The following is an 11,835-nucleotide window of genomic DNA, read 5'->3' as shown; positions in this document are numbered from 1 at the left end:
AACATTAAGGAATGTATCCACACAGACCATATAGAGCTGTACAGTTCAATATCTACCTTGCACTAATCTTTGATTATTAGAATTAATATGCCATAAAGTGCTTCATACATTAAAAAAAAGAGTAGACTTAGATTTTCACTGCCCATTGAGGCTGTGATGTATTTTACACTTTTCATTATTTCTATAAAACCTTGTACTATGCCTACCTATACAAGAAGAGGAAATAATATCTAGTGTCAAAAACACAACTCCTTAATCATGCCCATTACAAAATGAACAAACATAAAATATGATCCTTTCACACACATTGTTTTTCAAGGAGTTGTGCAGTCATTCACCTGGAACTGGAAATAAGAAAAAAAACAACACTTGAACTTCATATCAACGGCATACAGGTAAACTTTTTTTTTTTTAATCTTCCACCCAAAAATAACTTCACCTTCCATAATCAGACACATTGTGCTATAGCCCTTGCCATGTTTCTGCACCACAAAGGCTGCTGTACAGTATTCCAGCTCCATCAACAGCAGGCATGCATGACAGCACGCAGTCTGTTATCTTGCTCAGATAACAAGACTAATGGCTCTAAAACCTTCCAAATAACTGCCAGTAAGTCAGGTTCTGCTTCTGGCAGGAGACACCTGCCTCTGTCTTTGAGCCTCTGCTACTCTTTTCTTCTCCTGTTCCTCTGCCTTCTTCCGCTCCTCTTTTAACTCCTTGTATCTCCACTTAGGAATCTGCAAGTAGGGGTCATCTTTAGCACTGCTCCTCCTCCTTGCCTTTTCTGGTTGAAAGGTGGGAGGAGGAGCTTTGCTGACACGGACTTTGGGGATGACAAATCCTGGCCTCACGCTGCTTCTTCTGAGCAGGTGGAGTGGCAAGAGGCTTGTTTTCCTGGTGGCTATGGTGCTCACTTGAGACACTGCAAGGCTGACGGGCTGCAGACTTGCTCGACGGTCCTTCTTTTTGGGGATTACTGTGACTTTGGAGTTCTGAAATAATTTCTCATAGCTGCTAACATGGTCTTTGTCCTGAGATCGGATTTCCTCGGCTCTCTGCTTCCTAAGGATTTCTTGCACAGCCAGTCTGCGTTTTCCCACAGAAGGTGGGCTTCCTGGACACACAGTCCTACATGACAGAGCAATGAAAGGACTGCCTAAGCTTGTTGTCACCTTCACCATGTGATCAAGGACCCCATCCTCTTCTGGGCCATGGAAAGCCCGGAACGAGACAACTGACCTCACACACTCAGAAATCCTCTGCAAACAGGTTTTTGGTTCTGCAGCCTTGGCAAGGAGTTCCTTCATCTTTGGCCATTCTGGTTCATATTGATCACAAAACTGTTCAGGGCATGGTTTATCCATCAGCCTTTGCATGATGAAAGCAGATTCTGACCTTCCTGTATAACAAGCCCATTCCCATGAAGTCAGTCCACGGCTTGGGTCTGTTGTGTGAACATTTGCCCCTTGAAGAAAAGAAAAACAGTGTTAGTGAAACTGTAACTGTCCACATTTCTGAGCACTTTAATATTCACTTTTGATGCACATGTATCACTGCTCCTGTAGATAATTTCTTAGCTCCTTGAAAAAGTTTTAAGCTGAAATGTGAACAGGCTACAACTTCTGATTTCTTGACGAGCTTCTCTATCAGATGAAGTGCCGCTTTCAAACAGCCAACACATTACCGACCTACAGATATCTTGTCAAAAAAGAAAAGGCGTTCTGTCACATTGCTTTGGAAGATGAACATGCACAGAGACTGAGACCTGGGGAAAAGGCCAGAGAAGAATCACGATGAATTATTTTTTCCCAGTTGGATTTATCTCAGTGACAGCATTTCAAACCAATGAGAGAGGAACTAGATATCAGGAAAGGCAACCAGAAACTGGTTTCTAATGGCTCCAGTTTAATCTTCCACTCAATGGGGCGTTCAACTGTTACAGAAAACAGGAAAAAAGAGCACAGGGAAAGTGATTGGAAGTTCAGTTTTTAACCCTACTAAGTATCATTTGACTCCAAATTTCCTGAGAAAACCTCTAGAAGAGAAAGTTGGAGACAGAGAAAAAACAGCGAATGTGAACGGAAGGAGAAAACCAAAGCAAAGAAGTCGATCTCAGTTTAAGAGGAGTTTAAGTGAAGTTTGCAGAATCATCCAGAGAGAAAGCACAGAAACACTTGAAAGAGTGAAGCATGGAGCCCAAACTTGAAGGAAGCAAAGAAGAGGAAGATTTGATCAAAACAAAGAGTTCATTAGATGTTGGCTGAAGAAAGGCTCGTGAGAGCTCAAAGGCAAAGAGTTTGAAGCTGTTCATGACAACAGAAGCTACAGACAGACTAGGGAGAGGAGGCTGGAAGAAAGGCACAAAAAGACATTTCCTCCTGCTACACTAGCCTGTTTCCGAAATCCTCCTGCCCAGACTCCTACCCCTGACTCTCTTGTTCTAGACTGTTGTCTGGTCCCCTTCTGAATACTTGCCTGTGTCTGTACTCCTTCCGATTAAACCTGACTGGAAACATGGCAAACTATGTGGAAGTTGTTTGTTTGCTTTTCACATAACAGGCAAAGATTTACTAAGGGAAAAGTAGAAGCTAAGGGAATTGTGTCTAAATTTACCTTTGCTTGGAGGCTGCATTCAAGCTCAGACACTCAAGCTCCGGTCATTGCCTGAGCTGTGCTGCAGCTGTGCCTGGCCATGTGCCCTGCTGACCCTGCCCTGCACTCACTAGTTTCACCTCAGACCTCCCGTGTCCCTGTGGTCTTGCCTCATCACCATGGACTTAGCTGACTGTGGTTACTGTCACCCAACCTGCTCCATTCCTTCAAGAAGTGCCCTTATTAGGGCACTTATTAGGCCTGTAACTAGCGGTGTTCCTCAGGGGTCTGTGCTGGGTCCGGTCTTGTTCAACATCTTCATCAATGACCTTGATGAGGGGATAGTGGCCACCCTCAGCAAGTTTGCCGATGATACGAAGTTGGGAGGATTGGCTGACACGCCTGAAGGCTGTGTTGCCATTCAGCAAGACCTGGATAGGCTGGAGAGCTGGGCAGAAAAAAACCGGATGAGGTTTAACAAAAGCAAGTGTAGAGTCTTGCATCTGGGGAGGAATAATTCCATGCACCAGTACAGGCTGGGGGATGAGCTGCTGGAGGGGAGCTCTGCGGAAAGGGACCTGGGTGTCCTGGTGGACGACAGGTTGGCCATGAGCCAGCAGTGTGCCCTTGTAGCCAAAAAGGCCAATGGCTTACTGGGGTGCATTAAAAAGAGCGTGGCCAGCAGGTCGAGGGAGGTGATCCTCCCCCTCTACTCTGCCCTGGTGAGGCCTCATCTGGAGTACTGCGTCCAGTTCTGGGCTCCCCAGTACAAAAAAGACAAGGATCTCTTGGAAAGAGTCCAGCGGAGGGCCACAAAGATGGTGAAGGGCCTGGAGCATCTCCCCTATGAGGAAAGGCTGAGTGAACTGGGTCTGTTCAGCCTTGGGAAGAGAAGACTGAGAGGGGACCTGATCCAGGTCTATAAATATCTAAGGTGTGGGGGGCAGAATGGCGAAGCCAGACTGTTTTCAGTGGTGAGTGGAGACAGGACAAGGGGAAACGGCTGGAAACTGCAGCATAGGAAGTTCCGCACAAACATGCGCAAGAACTTCTTTACAGTGAGGTGACGGAGCACTGGAACAGGCTGCCCAGGGAGGTGGTGGAGTCTCCTTCTCTGGAGATGTTCAAGACCTGCCTGGATGCCTACCTGTGCGACCTGGTGTAGGGAACCTGCTTTGGCAGGGGGGTTGGACTCGATGATCTCTGGAGGTCCCTTCCAACATTTTTTAAAAAAACTGTCACTTAACAAAATGTCATACCTGCATGAGACATGAATAGTCATGTCCTTTTAAAAATATTAACTAGACACAGAATTAATGAATCACAAAATCCCAAGGGTTGGAAGGGACCTCAAGAGATCAAGTCCAACCGCCCTGCTAAAGCAGGTGACACAGGTCCAGATGAGTCTTGAGTATCTCCACAGGAGGACTCCACAAGCTCTCTGGGCAACCTGTTCCAGTGCTCTGTCACTTTAAACAAGTTCTTTCACAGATTTATATGGAACTTCCTATGTTCAAGTTTTAGGCCATTACTCCTTGTCCTATCACACCACACAAGAAGAGCCTCATCCATTTGCCTCCCACCTCCCTCTACATACTTATAGACATTTATCAGATCTCCTCTCAGTCTTCTTTTCCCTAGACTGAACAAACCCAGGTCATTCAGCCTTTTCTCGTATGGGAGATGCTCCAGGTCCTTAATGATCTTTCTGGCCTTGCGCTGGACTCCTTCTAGGAGATCTGTCTTGTTTGAACATGGGAGCCCAGTACTGGACACAACAGTCTGAATGTGGCCTCACCAGGCCAGAATAGAGGGGAAGGATCACCACTCTTAACCTGCTGGCCACGCTCTTCATCTCTGAGGTGAAACCTCAAGACTGTCCATCAAATCCTAAAGGGTTTCCTGACAGGCAACAATGCCCCTTTTACTTGACCTTGCCTTGCTGAAGGGCCTTGAGAGAGAAATTCACAAAGTTCAGCTCTGTGATTCCCTTCAGACAATGCTCTGAATGAGTTTGAGTCCATCTGACAGGCAGAGAATGGGGCATGGCCTTGTCAGCACAGAACCATGGAGGCTCACACACGTTACTGCAGAAGATCCACAAGAGGCAGGACTTTGGGTCTGGGAGCTCTTAGCTCAGAAATATTGCTCAGACCCATAAACTTCCAGCACAAGAATTAATTTAGGAATAAGCATCAGACCAAAAAGAAGAAAGCAAAATCACAGGAGCAATTTCCCAGGAGGGAGCTGATGAAGGTGGCTGAGGGCAACAGAGGGAGCAGGTGAGAGCAGCACGTGCATGGCCAACACATTGGCACTGTACTCTGTGTACTCTGTGTTTAACAGGAGAGCACAGAGAGGCAGGCATCTATTAAGCAGCTGTTTCACACACTGTATTTAAAGCCCAGTCTCTATGACCACTTCCACACCAGTGGCTTTACTGAAGCAGCACTGAGTTTGCACTGGAGATTTCAGCAGGGCTTGAGTGGTGAGCAATGATGCATTCCTGTGTTCCTGCCCAGGCTCACTGACTGCTGGCACCATTCGGTCCTCGCTATGCAACTACCCATGACAAACAGCCCATGAGAGGCTCAGCTCCTCTCTTTTTAACTTTGCATTCCCAAATCACAAATCCCTACCTTCCAAAGAATCACTTTGAAAGAGGAAACATTACAGCCAAGTGTCTCAGAGCACCTTCATCTTACAGTGATTGACCTTGGCCACTCTCCAGGAACTCAAGTTTTAGGAAGAACATCCACTTAAAAAAATCCAGCTCCAACCATCTATCACACTCTGGTGATGTCCCTTTCCCATCCAGCAGCCAAATTCTACTCAGGCAGCTAGAAAAGTGAGCATCCCTTTATTTCCCTCCTGCATTGCCATAAGAAATTGCCAGAAAACAGAGATCTCACCCAAGTCACTAAGCAGATACTGGATTTAACTCTTTTAGCAGCACACATGCCTGTTTTGTTGCTGTAACAACAGTCAGAGGTTACGCAAAGAGACTCATGGCTGATTACGGGTTCCTCCCCCCCCCGTATTTCCATGTGTTCTTACTGTTTAACATAGAATTTAGCTGGAACCTAAGGAACTGTTTTATTTATGAAACTGATTTTTTCCCCAGATCATTCAACAACAATGTATTATGCACTCTTCAGCAAAGCAGTACTTCATAGTCAGCAGCCACTCAGTATCCCTTCACCCCCAAACTATTTCCAAATCCACTCTGAACAAGCTGCTCCGTCTTTCCATTTCACCAGGCAGTGCAGTGCTACACAATAACTGGATATTGAAATGGCCCCTGTTTTTCAGCTGAAAGTGTGCAGACCTGCAAAGTGATCACTAAAACATGTAAATAAACTGCAGTTTAAAAACGCGTGATATATTTTAACTCAATGATTCTTACGGAAACCTTCCAACTCGGGATATTCTATGATTAATCCTACAAGCCTTTAGCCAACAGATGTTCTCTGCTACCCTCGCTATCTCTAATGATGCACAACTAGCCCAACGTAACTTCCTGTAGGAAACCATGACAGGAGACTAACAAGGTCATTTTCTGTTTGGTGAAATGTTTGTTCTTCACACTGATCTGTCTGCTTACAGAACAGGAAGAAAAGCAGGTGACTGCTCAGATGCCAGAGGCAGCAACCATATGTTAAACTTGATGTCTATACTGAGTTGCCTGCAATGATGGAAAGTTGTGAAACAGCTTGTCATGACTAAAACAGGCAGAACGAGTTTCCATCAGATCCCAAGTGATAATAATAGAAAGCCATGACACTGTCAGGTCAATCTGACAAATTTTAAGGTATGGGGGTTGAAGTTTCATTTTAATTGATAATTTATAACAGCCACTGGAAAATTCTGTACTGGCATCTGCTTGAAATAGACATTAGTTCAGAAAGTGCACCTGTGTCTAGCAATATACCAGCTCTAACCACTGTTTCGTAACTTTGTTTCATAAAAATTTAATGCCAAAATGAATGATCTGACTCCACAAAATCTTGATTCCAGTGTAACAGGCTGGAGAACCTTGCAGAAAATACTGCCAGTTGCCATATCATTCAAGCATTTCTGTGTCACATCAACATCAAGAAACTGGATATTATAAAAATGGATGAAAGTAATGTCACTGTGTTTGATAAATGCCTTCTACTTAAAACAGTCAAATTTAAGTTCTGCTTAGTATGAGGGTGGTGAGGTGCTGGAACAGGCTGCCCAGAGAGGTTGTGGATGCCTCGTCCCTGGAGGTGCTCAAGGCCAGGTTGGATGGGGCCCTGGGCAGCCTGCTCTAGCATTACATGTGGAGGGAGGTTGGTAGCCCTGCATGTGGCAGGGCCTTGGAGATTCATGATAATTGAGGTCCCTTCCAACCCAGGCCATTCTAAGATTCTACAATTCTATGAAATTGTGAAGGATTAAACTTCTGTGGCAGCAAAACAGCAGACATGAACTACATATTCAGCATCTCAGGCTACAGCTAAATGGACTTGTGGGATTTGGGGTCTAAATAACAACGATATTCACATGCTATCTATTATCATTTCCATAAAAAAACTTGTGTTCAGTGCTTGCAACTGTAAAAAAATAAAGTACACTAACATACATATGTACTAATTCTTTAATTGTTAACTAATAATTTATGTATCAATTACTCAACACACTAAAGCACACAACACTATGGCTAAAAGGTGTCATACGGCCCTGCCAAGACTCAGCCTTGCTCCTCTACTAGAGGATGCTGCCCCAATGTTCTCACCATCCCTTGCTGATGTTTATGTGTGATGGACTAGTATTTGCAGTTAGATGATGAAGAAGCAGCAGCAAAGCACTTTGCATACCTGCCATCATCAAAGCTTTCACACATTCCGTTCGTCCCTGCATCGCAGATTTCATCAGTGCTGTAAATCCAAACACATTCCTCTTCTCAATGTCAAGCCCAGGGAAATAGTTCAACAAATAGTTTGTAATGGTTATGTGCCCTGAAAAAGAAGAAGAAGAAGCAGAAGAAGCAGAGAAAATCCATCACAGAATTAACAGCCAGCCTCAAGGTCAAACCAAAAATTGCTCCTGCAGGTTTGATTATTGCAAAAATACGGACGATGAATGGGATCTGTTCTCAAGTAACTTTTCTGCTCATTGCAGTCATTGGCTTCAGCATTAGGTGGCACTGTCCTGTGGCAGAACGCGGGATAGTCCTGGAAAGCTGGACTCCCACCGGCCCTCGGGTTGCCTTCAGTGAGGTTTTTTTCCACTCTGAAAATGAATCTAAGGTTTAGGAATAATTAAAGATCAGAGGTGGTCACTCTGGGGTTGAAGGAGCCTCAGTTTCTTGCGCAGCAGGTCCTACTGACTGCCCCCTGGAGGAACTCCTAGTAAAGATTCAGCTTTTTCACCCCTCTGATAAATTTGAGCCTTACAGTCACAGTGCTCCATTAAGTAGTAATTACATGTGGTAGATGCAGCCAATACTACGAGCAAACCATGCTAGCTATGGTACTAGGCAAATAAATATTTTGCACTGGCTCCCACATTTTTACTTTACCATCTGACCATGCAAAGCCACTTGTGTCAGCAGGGGTGTGCTTAGTAGCTGAAGCTATCTCTGGCTAGCTGGTGGGAAGACTAATTAAAACATCAAGCCTTTATAATTGGACCTTCAGAACAAGGCAAATATCCAGTGCCATTATGACTCATTCAAAAAACTTTACCCTTTTTTTGCCATTCATTTTATGATGCATTGATGCTCTATGAAATAATGCAGTCTGCCAGGCAGCTGCGACAATCACAGTTTAATTACGAGGCACTGTAAAAATATTCTCATTTCTCTCCGCAGTCCAGCTGAATATTCTGTCATGCATATCACTCAAATTCATCTAGAAATGTTACTGAAGCAGATTATAATTCATATAGGACACTTTTTAAAGCTTATGCTGTCGCATCTGGTGCAGATTTCATCAGATATGGCTTTGCACCAATGCAGTCCTGGACTCACTTTGGAAAGCAAGTTAAGAAAAGCTTTAGCACTGAACTTAAGATGTTTTCCAGCTGTTACTCTTTGCACCCTAGAATCTGGGAGCTGGACTCTGCTACCTTGCCACATAACTGGATACCCTGCTGAAACCTGAACAAGTGGGGAGAGAGCACAGATCAGCTCAATAATGCCAGAGTCAGGGAAAACCAGGGAAGATGCTCACAGTACCTTGGATGGGCTGATGGAAATGAAACATAAAGATACAGCAAACTGCAGTAAGCTGAACAGCAAAAGTGAACCATGTTCAAGGCAGGATAGAGTGACCCAGTCCTGCTTACTCAGCACAGAGGCTTCAGCTTCACTGACTTTATGGCGTGAGACCAAATTCTGACAGGGTATCAGTTACTACCAGGAGAAGCTTCATGTCCAAGCTGTTTTGTAGGACATTTTCTGTTTCATCAATGTACAGCGTGCTTCATGATTGGTTTGCAACAGCTGAAGTAATGCTTTTTGACAGAGAAAGTGGAGACAGGAACCAAACCAAGGAGAAATGATAAAACGGACAATTCCTTAGCACTTACACATTATTAAAGATATTCTTCCCTTTGTCAGGACCATAGTTGCAGTAAGATGTTTTTCTGTGAATTGGAGGAAGCCTAAGAGACAACCCAAGGGACTTTGCCCAAGCAAAACTCTCTGGGGTACTACAGATGGCCCAACAGTGTGCGGGAAATAGAACACAAAATCCAGCACCTTCATTTCACGGGGATTCCTGAAAATCGCTTCAGTTTCAGTTTGCAGGAGATTCTGTCCTCTCGGGTTTGTTTCAAATTTCAAGTTCAAACAGACATCAAATTCAAAGCGAAACTCAAATCTGCCAAGTTTGTGTTCAGACCGTGCCATGTGCTTTTGATTTAAGGCCACAATGTTTGCTTCAGTTCTCCTGCATCTGTAGGAACTAGTGGCACATATCTAAGCCATAAATCAGGTGAGTGAGTCTTTCATGATTTAAAGCCCGCAATGGAGGCTGCATGAAGCTCTGCAATAAATGAGCCTAGCACCTGGCAGGGCAGCAACACAGGATCTGAATCGAGCTGCTGCCCTGCTGTCTGTAAGCCAGCTCTACCTGCTGGAGGACTGGCATGCTGAGGGCACACTCCTTCACCCTATGAGACACATTTAGTAAACAGCACAGATGTCTGTAACAGCTTAGTTCACTTTATTGCTACCACAGAGAGAATGTATGTAATGGTTACGATAATTCCTAATAATCTATTTAGTGCAGGCAGAAGGGAACTCTGTGTAATAAGGAGGATGCTTTGTCATACAGTGTTACTGCTTGGACATGACTTGTGTTTCCAGATAGCCTGCATTTGATTTATAGACACTGAATATTTTCTGACAGACAAGTAAAACCGAAGATGCACAGTCGTTATGATCTGTATGTCTGAGGTAGTTGCATTCTAATGTCTCCATTAATGCAAAGAAATAGGCTACTATGTGATTTGTGTTTCAAGAGCCTGCCCCAAACTGACCTGTAATGAATAATATCCATACTTCAAAAGGGAATAATTACAGCTCTAAAGCCCAGCACATGCCAATTACCAATTACCATACGCTGCCACTAATGTAACTATGCCGTCATCAACAGCAGAACTGAGAATGAGCAGTTTTTAATTTAATGTAGACTTTCACCCTCTTTCCTTCTTCGTAACCATTTTCCTTCCTTCCTTTTTGCTGCATGTTATTTCATTCTCTCATTTGCATCGATCTTACTTTTTTTTCCCCGCACTTCCCCTGTTCTGCCAATTAATGACTCTATTTCTCCTTTAGCAGCACCACTGCCTATTTCTGGGCTTCACCCCCTGCTGGCCACTACCAATTTTCAGCTCTGGAAAGGAAAGGCCTCTTGAGAAGGATGCTATGTCTGTAAGAAATACTGAGAGAGCAAGAAAACAGACCCATTTTCAAACCTGAAATGTACATTTGACATTAAAATGCTTTGTCTGTGGTTGATTTTTCTATATGAATTATTTCTTATTGCCTATTGCTTCCCACTGATCTGATCTCCTCAGACTATTTTCTTCAGGTCAGCCCATGCAGAAAGGCTTCAGTTTAGAACGGGTTCTTTGAAAGATGTGAATCTAAAATTATCAAAATCAGAGGGGGAAAAGGAACTGAATTCAATGCTCATCTGAGACCCTAGCTGGTCTGTAAAATAATTCTATTTAATTTTAGATGCTGACTACACTGAAACAATATGTCTAGGCAACCATGACACTTCTTAAGCACGTACAGATGTTTATGGGACCATAACAAGAACAGAAGCACTCTCTGAAACCACCTGGATACCACCCTGCAGTTAGCTGAAATAACTAGACTTTAGTAGGAAATATTGTTGATTTTTTTGTTTTTGTTTTTTGGGGTTTTTTTGGCATAAATGTCAGAGAGCTTCTTGAATAATTTGTTTTGCAGAAATGATATTCAGTAAAACTGAATCAACCCACCACTAAAGGTGAGATAGCACAGGCTTTTCTTTCACTTCTTTGTAACACACCGCTTAGTGTTGCTACTTAAAGTTCAGCAGTAATTAAGCAGCATCTTTCACACTGTAGCTACTCTGGTTGCAGTGTTAACCACATGGTAATCTGTATTAATGCTACAGCTGTGTCTCATGATGATGAATTAAACAACTGGTGTCAGAGCTCAGGATTATCATAGGCAGGGGAAAACTCCCCAGTTGTTAAGGGTTTGTGTTTGCTTCTGCTGACTGCAGTCATTTGCAGAGGCACTGGGGATCAATAACAAGTGCTGGCAGACAGAGTCAAGTCAATGTCAGCCCTCCAGATTAATTCTGAGCTCATTAGTGTGAGTTATAACAATCAGGAAGGAGTTGGTGTTAATGTTAAACCTTCTACTGTCCAAATTTGTGTTAGCACAGATAAATAAAAGATGAGAGCTTTGGAGACTTCTCCACTTTAAAAAGCTGCCATGCTTACAACTTTGCTATGAACATAACTGTGGTTGCAATTCCTTCTTTCAGGGTTCTCTATCAGAGCTCACTTTTACGTGCAACACAGGACAAAGTTTGGTTACTCACTAGAAACATTATATGCTTATGTATAGCTTATTCACTGTTAGTCTACAGGATAAACATTACTTTAGATTAATTAGTTAAAAAAAATAATGACAAGCTTATTTGGGAGCTTGGCCAGAATAATCTTATGCAGACTATTTTCTTACAAGGCCTTGAAAAAAATCCTAAA

The 11,835-nt window shown here is 43.5% G+C and overlaps 1 protein-coding gene across 1 annotated transcript in view; it reads right to left on the bottom strand.

Annotated features, from left to right (window-relative positions):
- Positions 1-614: 614 nt before the first annotated feature.
- Positions 615-11,835, bottom strand: part of ANKRD33B (ankyrin repeat domain 33B) — a gene marked incomplete at both ends in the record, with an annotated part of 37,842 nt that continues 26,621 nt past the window's right edge. The window contains 2 exons of the mRNA XM_079533351.1: positions 615-1,465; positions 7,437-7,577. Of these exons, the coding sequence (XP_079389477.1) occupies positions 615-1,465; positions 7,437-7,577 (992 nt within the window). The remainder of the gene's footprint in view (positions 1,466-7,436; positions 7,578-11,835) is intronic.

The sequence above is a fragment of the Tetrao urogallus genome (genome assembly GCF_951394365.1).
Source record: "Tetrao urogallus genome assembly, chromosome: 3".
Taxonomy (NCBI): Eukaryota; Metazoa; Chordata; class Aves; order Galliformes; family Phasianidae; genus Tetrao; species Tetrao urogallus.
Note: the sequence above shows the minus strand (reverse complement) of the source record. Positions and strands in the feature narration are given on the sequence as shown.